General features: G+C 45.7%; 1 protein-coding gene across 1 annotated transcript in view; it reads left to right on the top strand.

Annotated features, from left to right (window-relative positions):
* The window catches only part of GALNT16 (polypeptide N-acetylgalactosaminyltransferase 16), a 72,366-nt gene extending 50,318 nt beyond the window's left edge, over positions 1-22,048 (top strand). Inside the window, exons 6-16 of the mRNA XM_074148510.1 lie at positions 284-349; positions 1,424-1,545; positions 3,575-3,662; positions 4,682-4,766; positions 5,258-5,361; positions 9,210-9,336; positions 10,296-10,388; positions 12,516-12,599; positions 13,264-13,405; positions 14,762-14,878; positions 21,911-22,048. Coding sequence (XP_074004611.1) covers positions 284-349; positions 1,424-1,545; positions 3,575-3,662; positions 4,682-4,766; positions 5,258-5,361; positions 9,210-9,336; positions 10,296-10,388; positions 12,516-12,599; positions 13,264-13,405; positions 14,762-14,878; positions 21,911-22,048 — 1,166 coding nt within the window. The remainder of the gene's footprint in view (positions 1-283; positions 350-1,423; positions 1,546-3,574; positions 3,663-4,681; positions 4,767-5,257; positions 5,362-9,209; positions 9,337-10,295; positions 10,389-12,515; positions 12,600-13,263; positions 13,406-14,761; positions 14,879-21,910) is intronic.
* Positions 22,049-22,567: the final 519 nt, after the last annotated feature.

The following is a 22,567-nucleotide window of genomic DNA, read 5'->3' as shown; positions in this document are numbered from 1 at the left end:
TGCCGCGTTGCCAGCGCATGCTCTTGTGAAGCGCTGAGCACGGGAGGGTGAAGGCCTGGCTGCTCAGAGCATCAGGAAACACAGGCTCAGTGGTCCGAGGAGGACAGCAAGCAAGCAGTGCTCTTCTGTGCGCTCTTTAGACAATCAGGCTGATTAACGGGATATTAAGTGAAAGCAGAATTTCCCCTCCTGTGGAGAAGCAGGAGAACAGTTAATTGGAGCTCTCTGTTGAAGCCAAATAATTCATGCATGTGTGCCAAATGTTTTTTTTTCCTTCCCTAAGCTGAGGACTGCCAACTCCTTACCAAGATCCCAAAAGTCAAGTGTCTACGAAACACCCGGCGAGAAGGTGAGTGTGGAAAGCTTGGTAGGTACAGATTTTGTAGGTTTTCCCCCATGGCCCTGTTTGCTTGCTGGCTGCTTGCATGTTGTTTCTTATGATTACTGTTTGTTTTTTCAGTATAAGAGTTTGGTGTCCTAGTTTGGAGGCTCTGTGGAGGGAGAATCTGGCTTATCAACTCTCAGGCTTCAGGGCTCTCATTTTGTACTTTAAATAATGACAAGTGGTGTCCAGAGGCCCTGGCTAGAACAAGGACCACAGTTTAAGATCTTATGAATATAGATGCAGATATAAATCTTATCCTTTTAAACTCCAGAGTGCAAGATAACAAGCCATCTAGGAGATGTGGGAAAGGGAAAAACAATCATATATCTATCATAAATAGATACAATTAAGGAAAGTTATTTCTTGTATATCTCCTATGTGCATAAATGGTGATGCTGACTTTCCCGGCTGCCCTTCAGTTTGACTCATGTGCTGGCTTATTTCTAAACCTGTCAGGGCACAGCAGGCCTGGAGCAAGGATTTGGAAGGGGAGATGAGAGTCACCGCTCAGTTCACAAAGGGCATTTCAGGTGGTCTGTAAGAAAGTATGGAGACATCTGAGAGACAGCTTGACACCTCTGACTGCAGGGCAGAATAAAGGAAAAGTGGGAATAAAGCAGATAAGCAGGAAGAAAGGCAACAAGCAGGGAGTAGAGCTTGGTCCCATGGAAGCAGTGAGAGAGGCAGTGGGGTGGCTCTGATGGGAGAGACCCTGAGCAGGCAGCAGCAAGGTGCCTGTGGGCAGGGCTGGAAGTGAAGGGGAACGTCATCAAGGCAGGAACCAGATGAAAACTCAGTGGTGTGGACAGAAGTCACATGTGAGGTCATTCTTTGTCTGCTGGGAGGGCTCAGCTGACAGCATGTCCTCCAGGGCATGCCCTGCTAAAGCTGCTCTCTGCTTCTGATGGAGACGTGATATAGGAGAACCACCTGCTCTTCTCCTGTAATGGCCACACAAAGTATTTTATTTTCTGAAGGAGGCTCAACTGTTTTCCTTCCTAACCTTCCTGCTCCTCTGCTGTCCTTTCCTCATCATAGGGCTGATTCGCTCTCGGGTACGAGGAGCTGAAGTGGCTACTGCTGACATCCTCACCTTCTTGGACAGTCACTGTGAAGTCAACAGCGAGTGGCTGCAGCCAATGCTTCAGAGAGTGAAAGAGGTGAGTGCCATCTCCCCTTGTGGAAAGGATGGAGCTGACCTGGCTTGTGCTGGTGGATCCTCTGCCCTCATGTGCCATCAGCAGTGCCAGTGAGGACAGCATTCCCAGTTACTCTTCAGGCAGGCTGTCACAGAGGAAAGTTCAGCCTGAGCTAGATGGGCAAGAGATCCCTGATGGGCTTCTACCTTCTGCTAATGTGGCAGGGCAGGAGGTGCTCAGTGATGGGACGCAGTGGTGAACGCTTGAACCACTAACTTATACCTCGGGTCTCCTGCAGGTGCTGTGCTTCCTAGTCCTGTCCACCTGTACAGAGGACAGCCACTTCCGCAGCACGCACTGTGCAACTTTTCTGTGGTGGCCATCTCCCTTCTTGTTGCTGGACCCTCCCCTCTGCCTTGTCACTGCCAAAACTTTCCTTTTGTCAATGCTCCTGCTGAGCTGCCAAAACACATCACCTGCATGTGGGTGGCTTCCTAGCACAGAGGAGCTGCCTGTGAGCGCAGGGATGTCCCTTTGCTGGTTCACTTAGGAAAGGATTGACATGGGGCTGGAAGAGTGAAAATGCGGCAGGAGTATTAGCAGCTGTCACCCTGGCTGCACTGTAGGGCTGGAGGGGGAGACATATGGCTCCGCTGTAAAAGCAAACTGGGGAGAAGTGATGGGAGAAGTCGCAGCCATGCTTGCAAGTGGCGGAGATTGATCCTCTCCTCTGAAAGGAGGATTCCATGTAGTAATGGGCCCCAGGAGAAGGGGTGGAGGCTCTAGTGCTGCCTTGTATTCATGTCTGCTTGGCTTAATGTGAAGGAGCAGAAGACAGTGAAACTTCAGGATTGATGACTTAAAAGCTCCTGCTCTTTATTCCTGCTCAATATATCCTCCATCTCGAAAGCCCATAAATGTTTTCTTTACTGCTGCTCTTTAAGTCAAGCTGCAGCAGCAACAGCATAGGGGTCCCTAAGCAGAAAGGACCTCACAAGTTTTTTCAGGGAAGGATCTAAGTTCTGAAAGCTTGGGTGCTGATTCCAGTATTATTTAGTGAGCAGATTTCAAGTCAGCCTATTTCTGACCTACTTTCTACATTTCTGATGTGCATCCTAGTTCAGATTGCAGCCTTGCCCTGCCCGGTCCTAGCATTGGCTGGTTGGAGCAGTGGCTGGAGCACCAGGCTGCTGGGTGTGTGCCAGGGGGGCTCAGGCTGGGCAGACGTACTCCTGCTGTGCAGCAATCGCAGCATAAACATGAGTAATCGCTCTCACCTAGGATGCGCCATCCTGGCCAAGTGTGCTACAGCAGGAGGAACTGTTGCAAGGCACAAAACGAAGGTTTGATAGGAAAGGCTGGCAGCTTGTCCCATAACAAGACACTGTTTCTGGCATTGCCAGCTCTCACGAGATTGTCTTTAATGCCCTGTTTCATGATGCTGAAAAATTGTTATAATTTCAACTTCTAATTAATCAAATAATTGCAGAGAAAAACTGTAAATATCTATGCCCTTTAATGCCAGTAAAGTACCCCCAATATCTAAATATTATAATGCCATGTTTTTTTCAGTTTCCGCTATGATTCTTTAGTGTGGGGTCTTGATTCATGGTACTTGTTAGGAAGTTGCTTTATTAGTAGGTTGATAGTATCTAGGCTGATGATAATGTGTTAATTCAAGGATGACTGAGCAGAAGGTATGCTGGCAGTAGATATCTAAAACAAGCACAATACCTTTGGGACAGTGATTCATGCCCCGTTACTTGGGCAGGAAATAAAGAGCTGTTTCTTTGCAGCAGCCTTGGGTGTTGGGGTTCCTGGCTCCATTCCCCACATCCATGGCATGCTGCTAGCTAATACCCTCTGTCTCCATGTTTGGATGCAGTGGCCACGGATCCCTTGTCCAGCTACCAGAACTGCACTGGAGAAGTCAGACAAAGATTTACATGTGTAGCTTTGTGTTTTCTGATCTCTGGCAGCTTTGCCAGACATTCAAGAAAAGCCTGACACTTTTTTTTTTTTTTTCCCCCCCATTCTCTCTCTCCCTCAGGATTATACCCGAGTGGTGAGTCCAATCATTGACGTTATCAGCCTGGATAATTTTGCCTATCTGGCAGCATCAGCAGATCTGAGGGGAGGTGGGTATAACAGCTTGTGTAAGTTAGGCCTGAGGGATGGCGCATGAAAAACAATTGATGTTCTCTTCAGCTTTCTAAGAAAACAGAGTGATCATCTTTTCTGATGGGTTCTCCGTCCTCTTTTTCCTGCAATTTGCAAAGTCAGATCTTTTGCAGAATTAAAAAAAAAAACAACTAGTGTTTCCCTCTTGAGCTTGCATCACTGCCACAACATTTTGCAATTTCAGGGCTTGGTTAACTGATGATATCACCATGCCCTCCCTACACTACGTATATCCTGGAATCTGACAGGCACTTAGAGTTGCTGCTCCTATCTGCCAGGCTACCTCACGGCATCTTCTGAAAAGCATTTTCACCTCTCTCCTGGCAGCTGAACCCCCTTGCAGATGTTCTGTGGTCTCCCACAGTGCCTGGTGCTCTTCTCCCTCTTCTGTGGCTGGGGTTCACTGCCACACTGCTGGCCTGCCAAAGGCTACTTGTTCTGTGGCTACCCTTCACCTGTGCTACCACTAACATGGTGTAACGTTAGTGACTGTGCTGTGCTTAACTATCCACCACAGGCCAACTATAAATGAATGGTATTCTTGAAAAAGGTGATGGTTATGGTCCCTTCCAACTCAAACTATTCTGTGATACTACAATTCTATGATTGTATCTGCAGGCCTCTGTTCCCAGAATACATCACATCCCACAAAGTCCTTTGATTAAAGCCTCATAGCTTTGACAGACAGGGAAGTGTAAGACTGACTGGCCAAAATGCAATTACATCTCACACTGACAACACTCTTCTGAAGATATGGAGTGGAATTGAGCAGAGATCTGTAATACCAAGGCATGACGATGCCAAGACAGAAGCTGGTGACTTCTTAGCTACATTAGGATAGACTTTTACCATTTTGGGTAGAGGGAGGTCAGGGAGGAAAGGCAGGGATAGCCTGTGATGTAAAGGTGGAGACTATCACTGAAGTTAGTAGAAAAACAATAACAAAACCTATTTGATGTGTTTCTTTTCTTCTCAGGGTTTGACTGGAGCCTTCACTTTAAGTGGGAACAGATTCCTATAGAGCAGAAGATGTCGAGAACAGACCCAACTCAGTCTATAAGGTAGCTGTCTCTGATGGACTGTGTACAGCCCCCCAAATGCCTTTACTAAGCCTTCACCTGTGAGACAAGGGACTGCCTTGCTGAGGACAAAATGCCACAAACCCTTTATGTTATTTTCTGAATGCATTGAGGTCTATACCCTGATTCTGAGAGTATTACTCCCTGAATATTGTAAGAATAGCAATTATAGGCTTGTAGGCAAGCCACCTCTACAAGCCACCTCTTTTATATATTATGCATTTGTATAAATGCAAAAGACACAGAATCACTCATGTAGTGGTTGCAGAACCATCTAGCAAAGGCAGGAGGATGATCTAGTGAGGGCGTTCTCAGAAGCCTACTGCAGGTTCACGTCCCTGGCTCTACTATTTTCCTCTTTTAAATAAGATACAATTTGTCAGGCCTGACAAATTGTCCCCCCTCTAAGATAAAGATGCTGGTGCTACATGTACATGTGATCCTTTTGTGTGGGCTTGTGTGTTCTTTTCCAGAACCCCTGTCATAGCAGGAGGCATCTTTGTGATCGACAAGTCCTGGTTTAACCACCTGGGAAAATATGATACTCAAATGGACATCTGGGGAGGAGAAAATTTTGGTAAGTTTAGGGTGTTTCAGGGGAATGACACACTAATGCAGAACCACTTCCCAGTCTTCATCTCTGACCAAAACTCTCCTTTTGAGAGATCTGATCCACATGTAAGGCTAGAGACATGGTCAGGTAATCCCCATGTTGGTCAGAATTGTATCATTGTCAGCTTTGTGCAAAGTAGAGGCTTTTTGTGCTCAGGATTATCACTCTCTTGCAGGCACGTGCACTATTATGCAGGTGCTCCCACAGTACAAGTAAGAAAGAGGAACCTCCTGATACTGAAATTGTTGCTTGTTTTTGGAGAATATTCCTCCAGTCCTTCACATAAGTCTGTGTTGCCCCAGCTCTGAAGTGGACAGTCACTCCTACGCTCTCTTCTTATACCTGTTCCTCTTTCCCAGATAAGTCTGAGTCGCTCTCCCAGCTTGATAGGTCAGAATGATGCTTTTCCTAATAAAACAAGCCTCTTTGTAAGTGGAATTTGGGTACAAATAGATGGAGAATGCAAACATTTAGAAGCAGACTAGGGCATCACAAACATCTAAGGAATTCAGAGGTCCAGGGTAGTCTGTCCACTCAAGGGCTGATATCTTACAGGGCACGGTGCTGAAACTCATCTCCTGATGCTGAAACTCATCTCCTTGCACTTCACGGTGGCACAGATATTCCAGGCATCTCTCTTTGCCCTGTGTGAAGGGATGCTGCAATGTCACTAGGTGTTAGTGACAAAAGGAAGGAGGGAATTGAAAGAGGTTCAGAGAGACCTCGTGTATTCAGGGCATTCATTTAGAAATGATGCAGGTGGAGCTGAAGAGATAAAAGCCTTACTCTGTTTTGCAGTCAACTTAAATAGACTTTCCTGTAGCTAACGCTGCCAAAAAATTATTCTGTTTCTACAGTTTCCATGAATGTCAGAGATTTGTAAATAAATCCCTTTAAAGAAGAATTTATATGGTGTTTTCTAGCACCTGAAGGACCAATTAGAAAGAAAGAAATAGTCAGGAAGAGGAAACTTCTTTCTCTGAACTCAGCTGGGAGAGCTGCCTCTTTCTGAAATGCTCTTTGAAACCAGTGTGAGAACCAGGAAATAATATTTTTGGCTGATAACAGAATATCAAGGTACCACTTTTTTAAAACAAAGTATATAATAATGAGTGCTTGTATTCTCTGTTTCTGAGGTCTTTCTTCACTTTTATGATATTCACAATATTAAAAAGTGATATTAAATGGGGCTTGCATTGGGATCTCAGCAGTGCTAGTAGCATCAGCGAAGCAGTGTAGGCAGAAGTAACAGGCAGCCTTTAGCCAGGCATGAAGATCCCATCTCCTGTGTCCCTCAGACTCCTCTGCATAGCCAAACTCAGCTCCTTGCCGTTCACTAGCCCTGCTCCAGCTGCAGAGCCAGCCACTCGGCCGTCCTGCCAGCCTCGAAGCTGCAACTGTGTGGAAGCTGTAAACCCCAAAGATTGAGAAAGAATATTTCTTTAGGCTTTTGGTTGTCTGCTGCTGCCCGCCTGGGAGCCCAGTGTTATTTGGTGCATACATCAGTACCTTGATGCTAAGCAGAGCTCTCTGCCATAAGTGGCAGTAAATTACCTGCACACCCACAGCCCTTCCTGTATGTAGAGCTGATCAAAACCTCCACAGAATTCTGTCATTCTTCTTCAAATTGTTCTTGTAAAGCCTGGCAGTGGCTGGGCCAGGCTGTGTGGGACTGGGGCAGGTGTGCAGGGCTTGCCAGTTTTGCCTTGTTGTGTGGTTTCCCTGTAAATTCATTATCTCCCATCGCTTGTCTCTTACCCTGCACCTCCACCCTTCATTTAAGAGGGCAAAGCTAAGTGCACAATGCTCTGTTTAATGGGACCTGTCCATGAGCCGCATTACCACACCATCACTGTGATGGTGGCCATGGGAAGGTATTTTAAAAACAAAGTAGACTATTCTTTTTTAAAGCTAACTTTTGTTCAGCTCTTCAGCATAATGTGAGGCAACAAATCAACCAGTGGCTTCTACATTGAGCCTGCTGTTGTTGCATAGCAGAGGGGAAGAAGTCCATTGCAATGGGTAAAAGCCACAGTGATTAAGCAATTTAAAACACATACGGACTAGGTCACATCCTGGAAAATATACAGCAAAAATTTGTCCTATGCTTTCCATCAGAGGATGGATGAAGGTCCTTAATTAGCTATGTTTGATCTCCATTTTCCCTTCTGTGCCCAAAGTCTGCATTCTCTCACCGCTTCTTTAAAGAATTCTGTCATTTCTAAACCTGGACATGCAGCCTGTCTGTGTGCCTAAGATATCAGTACGGCATGAGGAATCCTCTCTTGAGAAATGGATATTGTTTTAAGTTACACATGCTAGATTTAGAGTTTTGTTTTTGTTATAGCCTGGAGTGAGTCAGAACCTCATTCCAGGAGAGCAGATGCCAGCTGGACACACCACCAGACAGAAACTCATGTCTTGGCCTTTTGTTTGTTTTTAAAGCCTTTCCTCTCTTCAAAGCTGAAATTCCCTATTGAAAAGTGACTGAAAATAATAAGCTCTAGGAAGGTGTCAGGGAGGTACAAGAGCTAGTAAGAAATGCTACAAAATACAGTCTAATAAAATGTTTTTTTACTCAGAAGCTAAATTAAATACACCATCTTCCCCCTTAAACACGCTGCTTAAACAAACTTTCCTAGGAGCTAGAGAGGAAAGCTATGTAGAAAGATGAAGGTTGGGAAGATGTTAGTGTGTGTACATGCTTTGAAAGAGCCATTAGATCTGGATACATAATTTCTTTGTAATTTCCAAACATCAGAGCCCCATATTTCAGGCATTACTGGAGGGAGATCCCACTGAGTAACGTTTTTGAAGTAATCAGTCTACACAATCTGAAGCCCTTTTGGTAAGGACTACCAGACTACGCAGCTAATTTTCATTTTCCTTCTTCCTTCTTCTCTTCTCACCGCCACATGAAACGCAAGAGGAAAACCCCTCCGGTGTGGTAGTGATTAAACTTGTGAGGACAGACCCGTAAGCTTGAGCGAGGTCACATCTCTTCTGTGATGCAAATAAGTGCCTGTACATCAAAGCTCCGTGTTCTTCTAATCCTTTAACAAAATATTGAATTTAGCTTCAGGACCAGCTGGATTTCTTCAAGTAGCAGATTTCTCTCTGTACTTTTATAGTCACACTTTTATAGTAGACTGATTTCTGCTCTCAGTATATCCCCTAGCGGAAGCAACTGGTGACAAACTGGAACCCAGTCATCCACTTTTTTTTTTTTTTTTTTTCAATTAACAGAGCCAAACAGGACAAGAACAAGATATTGTAGGATGGATAACATGAAGATATGAGGGAGAAGACTCTGGTCTAGACATTGACTCACTTCCTATACCTTCATCTTGTTCTTTTCTTTCTCCTTGTCTCCTAAACTTTCTTTCTTCCTCACATCATTTGCTTTACACGGTGAATTCTTCTTTTTTTCTTTCATCCACATGCAGGGTTGGAGAGTTACAAAATTCCAAAAGAAGGTGGGTGTGGGGGGCGATGCCAAAAGTCGTCTTGAAGGCCTGACAGCAACCACAAGGACCTGGTCAAAGGGAAAGATGTCTCACTGAAATGGTCAGGGGAGCAAAGAGAGGAGTGGCACTGGAGAAGGCCAGGAAGTGTCTGAGCCACAAAGTTTGCAAAAGGAGGACAGTTTTTCCGTTCTTACCATGGCATCACTTTTCCTGGTTTTGCTGTTGCAAGCAATACATCTAGAGTAGAAGGGCAAGGTTTTGACACACACTGCTGAAGTTGCCCTTCTTGGAAATGCTGCCAAATCTGCCTGCAGATATATGTATGACTCTTGGGGTCTCTTCCAGAGCTCTCTTTCCGAGTGTGGATGTGTGGTGGCAGCTTGGAGATCGTTCCCTGCAGTCGAGTGGGACATGTGTTCAGGAAGCGCCATCCCTACGACTTCCCTGAGGGCAACGCACTGACGTACATCAAGTAGGTGTTGGGTAGTTCCTGGTAGCAGCCAGATCACCTTGATGTTGGGCATGTCTAAATAAGCCTGAATTCTTTGTTGTCTTTCTGCCTGATGGCAGAGGAGAACAGCTTGTGGCTGAGCATCTGTTCTCAAGGGAAGGATGAGTTGCTGTTTTCTGTGAACAAAACCTGTTTTCTTCTCTGTTGTTTGTATTAGTGCATCTTGTTCTTCTTCAGTCTGCAGTGGAGCAGGGGGAGCAGTACCCAAGAGAGACCCTGGCCATTTGTAGATACTGCCCTGACATGTGCCTGTGTATCAGCAGTCCTTAGTTATCCCTCTTGTCTCTGAGCTGCTTTCGAGTCCAGAGATCCTGCTGAGCTGTGTGTTCTCTGAGACAAGCCCTAAGGACCCTTCCACGGCAGGACAGATAGGAAGAGAAAAAAGATGAGACAATGCACTTCACACTGACAGTGGTTAAGGACTGGCACAGGGCCCCAGAGAGGTGGTGAAATCTCCATCCTTGGAGATTTCAAAATGCAGCCAGACAAGACCCTGAACAACATGACCTAACCTGAAGCTAGTCTGCTTTGGGCAGGAGGTTGGACCCGGTGATACCTAGAGGTCTCGCCTTCCAAGCGGAATTATTCCATGGCGTTATTCTAATCTGAAGAAAGGGATACTGTAGAGGAGGGCGATGGCCACAGTCAGTCCAGGTGTCTCTGCAGAGGGAGTGTATTTGAGAAAATCATGGTAAACTATGGCTGTTAAAATTTTAACTTCTGAAGTGTCCTTGCAAGGCTTTGTAGACTTAACACATTCAACCTATATCCATCCGTACTGCCCACTGTGTTTCATGTTTGGGACTGTTCCCCACTGCCTCCTGGCAGAAAGGCCTTGGGTCTGCCCACCCAGTGCCTGCTCGCTGGGAGGGCAGGTTCTCCAGCAGCACTCAGCAAAGCATCTCCTCATCCCTATGCAGGAACACCAAGCGCACAGCAGAGGTGTGGATGGATGAATACAAGCAGTACTACTATGAGGCCCGGCCATCTGCCATTGGGAAGTCGTTTGGAAGGTAAGCTGCCCCCAGACCTCGGTAGAAGAGTTCTGGTAAGCCCCTTGCTAGAAAGATAGTTTTTGGATCTTCTCTGGGTCTGTGTGGGAAACAGAATTGCTCTGAATGGCTGGCTTGCCAGAGAGGTTGCAGCTTGAGTGTCTGGCTAACAAGGTTTGCTTCTAATTCACTTTATTTTTCCCCCAGTAACCCTGCATAAATCATTTGTTAGCAGAAGGCCGAAGGGATCTGTAATGAAATTAAAAGGCCAGACATTTTAAGTGGATAGATAAGAATAGTTTCTAACACAGCATGCAGCTGCTCTGGAAATATGAGCTATGCAGTTACTAGAGCTTGACCCAAAGTTCCTGTGTGGATGCAGAATCCTGGGACAAGCAGAGCTACCTGGCACATGGGGCAGGTTCCACTTGGTGCACTGCCCTCTCTCCTGAGGGTGAATGGTGGTTTGCCTGGTTTGCAGGGCAGGAGAGAGCCAATGGTGAGACATATCATTTAGAAACACAATCCAGCACCTGCTGAGCCCACTTCTGTGCAGAATTGTGCTCCCTTACAGCACCTTTGCTAAAACTGTATCCAGGCCACACAGGATTTGGGCTTAAGCTTTCTTTGTGACCCAGAAATCAGTGATGGACATCAAATCCATTGGGATGAGGGGAGAGCTTGCTCTCTGTGCTAACAAACCTTATTAGTCTCAAATAAATGTCAAAAAATCTCAGGAGTGGTGTATATGTTTGGGTTATATCTGTGGGGTATATGTCCCTGTGAACAAGTGACTATTGTGTCAGCTTAAGGACTTGGCAAATGTGGTTGTATCTCCAATGTGTAGCTACATGCGCTGCGTAACGATGCATCTCCTGCTTATTTGATGACAAGCAGGTTTGGTCTGACCCACACACACATTTTTGTTGTACATTGTGTTTTGTTATCATGATACATTACATATTTTTGTACAAATAGCTTTGCCCACCTCATTTATCTGTCTTTGAGCTGACTGCAGCAGCTGGGCTGGGGCCAAATAGCAAGTAACCCTGCTGCTTGTGAAGGAAACTGGACTATTGCATATTGGACATGGATATATTGCTAATGTGTTTTAGGGCCAAAGCCTGTAGTTCTTGTTCACACAGACTTCCTAGTGGCTTTACTGGCAGCATTGGCTGAATAAGAGCTGGAGCAAAGCTGTAGGATTCCATTTCAGGCAATTTCTTGACCTGTAGTACCAGCACTGTGAAACCCGCATTAAATCTAGATTTTAGAATGCAAATGCCTCTGACACCATCACTGTCAACTGGGCCTGAAATGGACCCTTCTTCCCTACAATTTTGCTGTGAATATAGGATCTAAGTACATTCTCCTGAGGTATAGGCAGTACCATGGCCTCTGTGGGCTGAGGATGGCAAGGAACATGGGTACAGCTGAAAGTCCTTCCCAACAGATAAATATAGTGGTATGGCTTGAAGAGCAGAGTTCCTAGTGTTGGTTCTTGAGGGAAGTCCTCTTCTTCAGCCAACTAAAGCCAAGCAAACCAGCAGTGGGAGGACTGCTGCGACATATGGTTACCGGGATGCTGAGTTAATTTCCCCTTACATTCTTCCTCTTTGCCCATATTGCCCAAGACCAAATAATTATGTTCCTTAGGTCTGAAACCCAACCTGAGCCTCGAGTTGCTGCTGTGTTTCCTCACTTCTAGCACACACAGATTAACCATTTCTATGTATCTGAGTACCAACACTTTCTAGACCTTTTCAGGAGCTGATGATTGTGCGAGTTTCATGGTATGCCTCTACAGGGGCACACAGAGGCAGAAGCACTTTCGTGGTCCTGCAGTAAATATTTTTTCTGTAATGTATTATTTAACACTGTAGGTCCTGGGCCCTGCCATCGTTCTGAGCCAAAGGAAGTACAAGAACTGCTCTCTGAAGGTGTTTGTCTTCCTTTTCTATTTTCTGCCACTTGCTTCTCCTTTTCGCCTCAGGTCACTGCTAGTGCTCTGAGCCCAGCAACAACTAGGTGGGAGAATGAGTAAGGGGGAAAAGTCATATAGTCACCCTCAAACCTCCTGGCTGATCTTCACTGTTCCCCTCCCTCCTGTTCACTACCTTATCCTCAACAACCTACCTGTGTTTCCAGTGTTGCAGACCGAGTGGAGCAGCGACGCAAACTGAACTGTAAATCCTTCCAGTGGTATCTGGAGAACGTCTACCCTGAGCTCAAGTGAGTCAATTCTCTGCTTGTAGACATCTCTGAAGGATCTGGGAGGTGGGTCACAACACGAAGCTGAGCCTTAACAGCAGTGGTCAAAAGAGAGACCCAGCTGTGCCTGTGGCTTCCCCTGCAGTGGGTCAGGATGCGGTAACGCTGTGGCGTTGCTCTGCTGGGAGGTAGTCTGGGTAGAGCCGTGTTGTTGGCACTTGCTGCCTAACACCCTGACAACGCATCTTTAATCTCAGTCAAGCAAAGTCGGTATCTAACATGCGTCAAGGCTAATACATCCAGCTGTAGTCTGGCCTTGACAAACCTTTCTTGTCTGGAAGACTCTGGAAAAGGAGGCGGCAGGAGCAGGATAAATCAGTGTGGATATGGCTTTTTACTGGCAATGGCCTCTTTCAGAAGAGACATCATGCCGAAGTGCTCGGTGTGTACCTAAAGCACCTTATGCCTTCTGAAACAAAAGGGTACCAGCCCTCTGACCAAGTTCTCCATTGACTTTTGCCCCCTCCAGGCATTTCCAGTGGATAGCTAGCATGATATTGTTGATTTTCTGTCAAATAAAGGGGACTATGTTTCAGTAAGGGGCTGGTTATGCTCATCTTAAATGTGTGTGTGCTTTGGATATTTCTGTGTACGAAGTGCCATGCAACTGTCATTTTACTTCAAGGGTTCCTGAAAAGGAGCTGATTCCAGGAATAATTAAACAAGGAGGAAACTGCCTGGAATCTCGGGCACAGGATACCACAGGGAATACATTGGCTGGCATGGGAATCTGTAAAGGAACAGTCAACAATCCACCTGTCACTCAGGTAAGGCAGGTTTCAGTTTGGTGCTTTGCTCCTGCTTCTGCCCTTTTTGTTACCAGTGAATGAAAAAGCATCTCTGGCCTTGGTGGGTTTGTACAGAAGTGAATGAAGGAAGAATTTTGCCCTGATGATGATTTTAATAGTAAGCAAAAAAAGAAGCTGTGCCCATCTCTTAGAGCTCTGTTGGCTCAACAAACCCAGCAGTCAGGCATAGAGTGGGAAGGTTTTCATCACTCAAACACAACAGGTAGTGCTTGAATGCTCAGGAGTGTGACTAGTCTGTGCAGCAGGCAGGCGACCAGGATTTGAGTCATGTAGCTATTCCCACTCAGACCGTTGCTTGGGTGTGCTCTGCTTCACTGTTCAGCCCATGAGAACTGGTCCTGGGGTGTGCTTGGCTAGTACCCTGGCACATGGGTAAGAGATCTTCCTGGTATCAAAAGTGTTGCTTGGTCTCCCAGTTCAGCTGTAGCTTCACAGATGCGTTTCAATGTAAAGCCCAAGTAGAATTTAAATAGCCAAGACCCCAGCTGCAGTAATTTGCAGCTCTCCTAACTGCAGTGGAGCTGTGCTGGTTTATACCAGCTGAGGATCTTTACTCAGCCTCTTCTTTTGGTGACCAAAAGCAGCAGGGAAGCAGCTTGAGAAAGTTAAGGGTCACAGTAGGATATTTTATGCCAGAAAACACATATTCACATCTGTTAACTGTTGGAAACCAGTTTGCAGCCAGCGTTCAACATGCCATTTAATCTGACTCATTGTTCCATGTCATTACTGTTTGAAGTCTCTGAAACTCATTGCATTTTGTACTTCTTCCTTGGGGAAAGTATAATAATAATAGCTGATTGGGTTGGGTATCCATCTAGTGAGAGGAGGGGAAAATGAAGTGGCTTGTGCTTTATGTGTGCTGGTGATATATGTTAGTCCATGGATACGCTTACACGTGTTTTGCTTCACTTGGCAATCTATAGGTCCCGGATACCTGTTACAGAACGTGTCTGCTATGTAAAATATGCAGAAGCAGTCGCATGTCATGTAAATCAGGGGTCGAGGTCCTCCCTGCTTTGTAGGCCTAAATCTGTAGAGCTGCAGAGCAGGGAGCTGCATGGGATCCAAGGTTAATCAGACAGCTGAGATGGTCAGGGGAGACAGCTGCAGGCTTTGAAATAGTCACGATGCACTAAGCCTGAGCGTAAACTTCTGATCAGGTGAAGACTGCTGCCATAGTCTGCCCAGGGAGCCTGTGGAAAGAGTTGAACAAAGGATACAAGTTTTTGAAATACCTGGTAGAAAAAACTTTCTCCCTTATCTGATCACCATTATGATCCTAATGGAACCTTTCTTTTTCTTATGCCGAAGGAGTGGGTATTCAGTGACCCTTTAATTAGACAGCAGGACAAGTGTCTTTCCATTACCTCCTTCTCTACTGGCTCTCAAATCACACTGGAAGCCTGCAATCAAAAAGACGGCAGACAGGTATGTAACTGTGCACGTGTTTTTAATCCCACCATTCCCACATACCAGTGTTCCTACATCAGGAAGGTGTTCCTACCCTGCAGCCTGCAAGGGAAAACTTAGTACTATCAAAGTGTATAAAAGTCCCGTCCATCTTCTGAATCTCCCTCTCTGGTGTGTTTCGTAAGCTCGGGTGTATGAGGTTGCCCACAACCAGAGCGGGGGAGCACAGACTACACTGGTGTGTGGGTGTCTGCTCTGCCTGGGCCCTCGGCAGCATGGTTACCTCCAGATCAGCAGCACCCCGACTTCACTTCTTGGATACATTTATGTTCAGCCAGATCAGTGCATGGATGGAGCATGGCACCAGAGAAGGGTAGATAAGCAGCAAGTGCTTTGAGATACCCAGGGGAGAAGGGTGTTGTGTGCTATCATTTGTTAACTTATTTAGAAGTGAGAGAACTGTGTTCTTTGTGCTAGTTCTGGACATGTGAACAGAGCTTTAAAACTGAGTGTGTGCAACTCATTTGAGAAGTACCGATGACATAAAGCACCATATGTTCCACCCAAACTGCTCCCTGGGGAAAAATACACAGCAGCAGTGTTCCCAACAAAATGCAGCTTTGTGACTCTTATGCTGTTCCAAGATGTTCATCCCTGATCTGTCAGGACATATCAGTCATTTTGCCTTACAGCACAAGGTGAGAGATGGCCTCTGCAATGGCCAGGGCGCCCTCACAGAGTTGTGATGTGCCTTTTTATCAGAACTGGGCAAAATACAACAGGTGACAATCCAGCACTGGCAGACAGTGGACTGTGCTTCCCTCTACATCAAGACAGAACACATTTTCTGTCATCTAAGGCTGTGCTGGCTCTGTGTGTTCTGACACATCTGTTGTTTTGACGGCCCAAAGGTAGGAGACGACCCAGCTTGCTACCAGGCCTCAGCAGCATCCTCTTTTGTCAGTACTTTTTAACACTATACAAATCTCTGAATTTAGTTCTTCCTGAAAGAAAGCGCTGAAATCCAGTCTTTCCCATTTATGGAAAGCCTGTGTTGACTTTCCTCTGGAGAGCTGGTTAATGCAGAAATGTCTTGAAGAGTTGTCACCATGAATATGCTGGGAAAAATCTGAGTTCGGATTAGCCTTGCAAGAATATCCCAGGCGGGCTGTGCTTGCCTTCTCCTTTTTCTTGCTGGTAATCACTTACCCCCTTGCTGTGTAATTAGGTCACTTAGCTTCCCCTTAGGTGCCTTGCAGCATTTTCCTCCCTGGCAGCAGAGAGGACTCAAGCAGCTGCCAAAATCAGCTGTCTTTCCCCACCTTCCCTGTCATGGAAGGACAAGGGTCCCCTGAAGGGGGGTGGAGTGCAAGCCCCATTAGCCAGAAGAGAGATTAATCCACCCTAACACAAGCAGGCTCATTCTGCTGCTGGAATAGGATTTATTGAGCCTTGATGTGTTGATTATATACAGGTTCATTATAGAGACATGCACATACACTTAAGGATGTGAGCTGTTGTTTTCCATTACCTTATGTGAACGAACTGCACTTAAATCAAGGACTTGACCTAGCAGATGATTGAGCCAACTGACTGTAAGCAAGGATTTTGTTTAAGCATTTCAAATAATTAGAGTGTGATTTGAATCACAGCTGCAATTGCAAACCACCTTGTGGCAGAAGGGCACTTGAATTTTTAATCTGATTTGGGTTGAAATGCTCTGAAATGTTGGGGGTTTTTGGAAGTGCCAAACTTCCATTTCAGATTTCTACTTATAAAGCCAGTTTTACTTGCAATGCTCAAGTTTATTGTGTTCTCGAGGAATGTTGTTATGGTCCCTTCCTTCCACAAACACAACAGTAATTGTTGTTAATACTGACATTGGATTTTAATTAGCTCGAAGTCAGTCATCTTTGCAAACTATCCCATTCTCTCTCCTCCGTCTCTGTTCTAGAGGGACCAGCTTCATCTAATGCAATGTTTTCTGCTTAGTTTGGGAACTGGCTCTTTCTCTGCTGTCTCCTAGCTAGAAAGTGGAAAGTGAGCCTAACAACTTCTGTGGGATCTGAGAGGTGTATGTCTGGGTTGGCAGGGCATGTTTCTGGCAACAGAGAGCAAAGACAGAGAGGGAGTCTGGTTCTTCCTGGGATGTCACCCAAGCCTGGCTCCTGATACTTGGGAAGTTAAGTTCCAAGGAGATGGCCACTACTGTAGAAACTTTAAAGTGCAAAATGAAAGAGTAAAGCTGGAGGGAACAAACTCGCCCAGTTGCCCTATGAGTTGCCTATCTCCCCGTGGGTACTCACAGCCCAAAGTGTGAGTAATGGAGGGAGAGCAGTATTTTCAGAATACACATGGGAGTAGCCACTCCTCAGTTCAAGTGGGCTTCTCAGAAAGTCAGAGGGGCAGAGTGGGAGTAGAGGAAGGGAAGCTGAGCAAGCAACAGCCCTGAGTAGGTGGTCCTGAGTAGAAGGGGGTGAGCCTGGGCAACGTGCATCACATACAATATCTTAAGAGGAGACGGTGACATGATGAAAGCCCAGCTTTTAACATCTCTGGTGTCACACTCATCAGAGGTCTATGGTGGAAGACATTTGGACTTTTTAGACTTCATGTCTGTCTGAGTGATGCGAAAGCAAGATTTCTGACGAAAGATGGGGCATGTCATAATTTTTTAGTGTCATCAGAGCAGATTGGCTAGATCCTTACGACAGTGCCATGAAGCTCCTAAAGTTGCTTTCTGCTTTCAAACATACTGAATCTCTGCCCATGCTACACAGCTGTTGTGCATTAAGTGTGTCCACAGGGCAGATAACTTTATTGTTATTTTTGAGTGCTAACAACAGTCCATCTAACATATATGTAATACTCTAGTGGAGGCTTTACAGTATTATGAGCTGTATCTAAAGTATTACTTCAAAATAACTCTAGAACTTTGCAAGTAGGAGGATATGAGACAATGGTCAAAATTTAGATGGTTTTTGTTCTGTCAGACTATTCTCCCTTGGGTTGAAAGGAACCGGGAACAAAATCTATTTGGCACCATGATCCCGTTGATCATTCAACAGCAACAGCTGGCACTGCTAGCAGAAGACCAGCCAAGAGCTATTCTGCATAATCAGAACTAGATTTCAAACCAGATGGATGTTATCCATAATGTTATTTGGAGAATAGCATTTTTTAGTTGAATGCACAATAAATTATTGCCTTTTGCTTTGGTTTTGGCTCTGACTGGCAGTGGGAGTGGTGTTTTAATTTGTATTATAGTGAGGACAAATAGAAGGCAAAGTGAGAGTCAGAGACTAAAACAAAAGAATGAAAATGAGAAACACTGGCACAGTATTTCCCAACAGAACAAGCAGCATGCTGAGAAATCCTATTAAACAGCCATATTTCATTAAAATGTGCTGAAGGAATGTGACCTCAGCCTGAAAATGAGGACACTAAGTTTTCTTGTGAGACAAACAGTATTTGAAGTCCTATGTGCCTTTGGACGTGATTGGGAATTTTTTCTCACCTTGCTTCTCAGTGTATCGTATTACCCGAGGTGCAGACATGCAACTTTATATAGACTATTGGGTAAAACAAAAAAAAACCTGTCTGTTCTGGAAGCACCTGAATTGATTACCCTGAAAAATTACACTAGTGTAGACACTTTCAGCTCTTGTATATATTATGTAGACGAGAACTGGTTATTTCTGATTTTTCTCTTAGTGATTGCACATGGAATGCTTCTACCCAGTCACCTCAAAGTACATTACAATGACAGATAATAAAAATGGAGAGAGGCTTTACAAAAGAGTGGGGAAATTTTTGATTGACATAGGGGAAGAGGATCAAGATAAAATATTTCAAAGAAAATACGGATTCTTATTTTTCTATCTCCACTCCAAACCTGCTGTGACCAGTAAACTGTATTATCTCCATCTGTACAAGCAAGGGAGACCAAGGAAGATCTTCAAGCCAAGATTTTTCAGATTGTGCAATGCTTACATCTTCCAAAAGCTTTCCTTCCAAGTACGGGCCGGTCATAATGTCTGGGTGCAGACCCAGACTCAGAGAGGACTCTCTGTAGTGTTTTGCTGTGTATACATGAGGTATCTGCTCTGTTTGTTTGCTTTTCCTAAAGATGGCCATCATCACTGTCATTTAAAAGTTAGCTGTCCAGGCTCCCCTTGTGGTCTGTGGAGAAAGCTGGGCCCTCTCAGAAGGTGTTTGTACCTTGAACCCCTCCATAAGTATGTCACTGGGTGACTAGTTTGGACCAAGTTATCCAGTTCAAGGTGCGTGACAGGGAGAGATGAGCATCCTATCTCCTCTTCCCACTGATTCCTACTGCCCACCTTCCTCAAGGCTCTGAGATATGATGTGTCCCTACAGGGTTAGGTGTTGGTAATCCTGTGGTCTGGCATTCAGGCAGGGGCATCTTGTGGAAGGTTCAGGTGAAGTCAGGGGAGTTGGTCTTGTATCTCATGGAGGTCAGCAAAGCAGTTTCTGATCAGAAAGGGTAGAATCTCTCATTTTGAAAATTTCACTTCCATGTGAGATGAGGAGCCCTACTTTGGCTTTTACAGTCAGTACGCTTAATAATACCTCCCTGCATGGCAACTCTCTGCAGACCAGATGAGCCTTATATTCAACTCTGTGACCTTTTCAGTGTTTCTTCTCCTCCTTCTCCATCCTTGCCCCACTTTCTGTTGAACATAGGGATCCAGGGTGACTCAGAACAGTGGGATTTCCAGTGGTGTGATTCACTGAGAAGCTGGTTGGTGTAGTTTGTTAGCAGCAGAAAATGTGCTCTGGTGGGTGTTTGCTGGTGTCCCCTGTGCCTGTTGCTGTAGGCTCTCTCTGCAGACATCACAGTGGGTACCTGCTCAGCATGGGGAGATGACGCAGCAGTGGGTCTCTGATCTGGAGGCATAACATGAGTGAGCCTCCCAGCGGTGCTAGTTTTCTCCTGAACAGCTAGAGGGGAGAAGAAAACCAGTGTCTCTTAGTAATTGCCCTTGTCCTCTATCTCAAATCTCATAACAGCATACTCCTTTACAGCAGGGTCTTCTGGTGAGCTATAGGCTGTGTGGGAGAGACGGCCGGCGGGCATTCTCTAGCACATGCACAGAGGAAGGCAAAGGAGGAGGCTGGGAATTCATAAGTACAGTGAGGCATGGAGATGGTGGAGGGCAAGGAAGAGTTTCCCTTTGCACAGTAGATATACTTTGGAGAAGGTCAAGAGGCTCTTCACTGAGGTGTCTGTGGCCCTGGCAAACAGTGGTGGGGAGGCTGTTGTGCAGAGGTTGAACCAGCCAGGCACTGTGTGCTGCTTTCCAGGGAAGAAGACCTCCTGCTTTCCACTCCATCATTACAGCTGCTGCTTTATGGTATTAACTCTTCTTCAGCTGTTTGCAGGGAGACTTCTGCCAGATGAGAGCCAGATGGCTCTGGGACCTGTGTAGGCATTGGGTTGCAGCAGCTGGTGAGGGCATTGCAGTGCACAGACTGCATCATATCTTCCTCCCCATCATCATTACATTCCTCTGCCCCCTTGCCTATTAAAACCAGCTTCTTCCTGCTGCACAAACAGCTCTCCTTTAGTGGTATCCTGTCAGTCAGCGCTAGCAGTGCTGGCAAAGTGATCCTGCCTCTGGTATTTAGTCTTGATGTGAGACAGAAGCAACAGATTACTCAGGGCTTTGCAACTGCCCTGCCCTCCAAGAAACATAACCAGCACACAGATTTGGAGGAGAGCTGCCAGCAGTATATGAACATAATGGGATGTCTTAAGCCACAAAGCATGTGGCAGTCTGTTTGCTGTGTTACCCAAGCATTAAAATGTTGGTAGGTTTTGGCATTGTCTGGATATAGCAGGAGTTTTTGCCTGTCATTTCTGCAACAGCCCTGAGGTCCATCAGTGATGTCAAGCTGCTGGTTTTTTTCTTCATCAGTTCCATGGGTTAGCCAAAACATCCTCCATAGTATTCCTAAGCTGTTTACTGACTGAGCACCCAGACTCTTAATTCTAACTGGGTCATCTCTGTGACTGAAAATCCCCAGAGCCTGGAGCACTCAATCCAATAGCCTGGTGATCTCAGCTGTGCCCCACTGCGGGCAATAGCACAGCCTCACCTGAGACCTCCCAAGTCCACAGGCTCATTTCTACTTTTTTTTTTTTTCTCTGCACTCTCAGCCACGGTGGTCCTAGTTCTTTCCAGCAGGAATGGAAGGTACAGCCCTTTCCCAGCAGAATTTGCAGTTCAAGGTTAGGACATACGTTTTGTTTCCTGGAAAGCAGCACAACCAAAGTGGACCTTCAGGAAAGGGTTGCACGTGGGACCTTGTGAATATGCTCTGAGGGCAGCAGACCCAGAGGGCAGCACTGCAGAAAGCAGGGCAATATGTACCAAGAAGCTGTCAAATGGACACTTATAAACTGAAATGTTGGCAGTACAGATAAGATTACGAAGACGAAGAAGAGGCAGCTGAGAAGGGTGCAGAGCTATGAAGAGCTTTCAGCGTAGTGCTGATAAAAATCTTGACTTTGATGGGAGGAGAGATGTGAGGACATGGGAGAGAGATATATGTGATCTAGTCAAGCAGCAAAAGTGTGATTTTTGCTTTCTGTGGATGGATTGCTTTCCATGTTGGGAGGGCTTTCAATGCTTTGCTTTCTGTGGATTGGAAAGAAGCCATAGAAGGGTTTCAGATCTTGACAGGTATCTGGATGCCTAGAGATGCAGGACAAAGAATGGCAGGGAAATTGCTAATATGATATGCTTTTGAAAATGTCAATTGTTGCTTATTTTTACATTGTTTGCCTTCTAGATGCTTCTGAATATCTAGCCCTATAATTCAGCTAAGTGCAAACTCCAGGTATCTTTAATACAGGAAACCAGTGTTTTGGCAATACTGCCTATACGCAGATTTTCAGTCTCCCTACTTGTTGGGGTTTGCTTAAGGTTTATGCTCAACCTTTCACCTCCAGCTTAGAGGCACGGTTCACAGTTCTGTGGTGAAATGGAAATAACAGCATGTTTCTTCTCTGTCTTCTCACAGAAGTGGAAGATGAAAGGCAGTTTCATTCAGCACTTTGTCAGCGGTCTCTGCCTGGAAAACCAGACTGGGAGAGTGGTGACAAACCCTTGCCAAGCAGATGCACCTGGCCAACAGTGGGAGCTGCTACAAGCAACATGATGGTAGCACAGAGATCTCCTTGTTTCTTTGTGCATGAGACTTTGGGAACAGAAGGGGATCGGGAAGGGAGGAATGGTTTTGTATGTCTGACCCTAAATGTGTTCATTGTGCCCATCTGCAAGCCACCATTTCAGCTGAGCACGTGGTGTTTTTGAGCTTTTCAGAAAAGAAGCTGGGGGTGAGAGAGGGATGAGGAGAATTGTTGAAATTTTCCCATCTGTTCTAAGTTCTCCTTTGTAGCTGATTTCTGTGCACAGCTGCATCCAGAAAGGGGGGAGGACCCAGCCCAATACGTGGAGTGACCAGAACTGCCTTGCAGCTCTCCCCATCCATTCCTTGCTCCGCATCCAGAGTCCATGACCTCCAGTCCAACAGTTTAAACAGTGCTTATACAAACATTGGTAGCTCTTTGGCTTCCCTGACTTTTCAGTCTAACATCATGCATCATTTATGCATGCATGTCTCTCAGTGAGAACTGGCCAGAAGAGTCATCATGATGAGTGGAGGGGTTGGGAAGGA

The sequence above is a fragment of the Numenius arquata genome, chromosome 6 (genome assembly GCF_964106895.1).
Source record: "Numenius arquata chromosome 6, bNumArq3.hap1.1, whole genome shotgun sequence".
Lineage (NCBI taxonomy): Eukaryota > Metazoa > Chordata > Aves > Charadriiformes > Scolopacidae > Numenius > Numenius arquata.
This window is presented reverse-complemented; position numbering and strand designations above follow the sequence as displayed.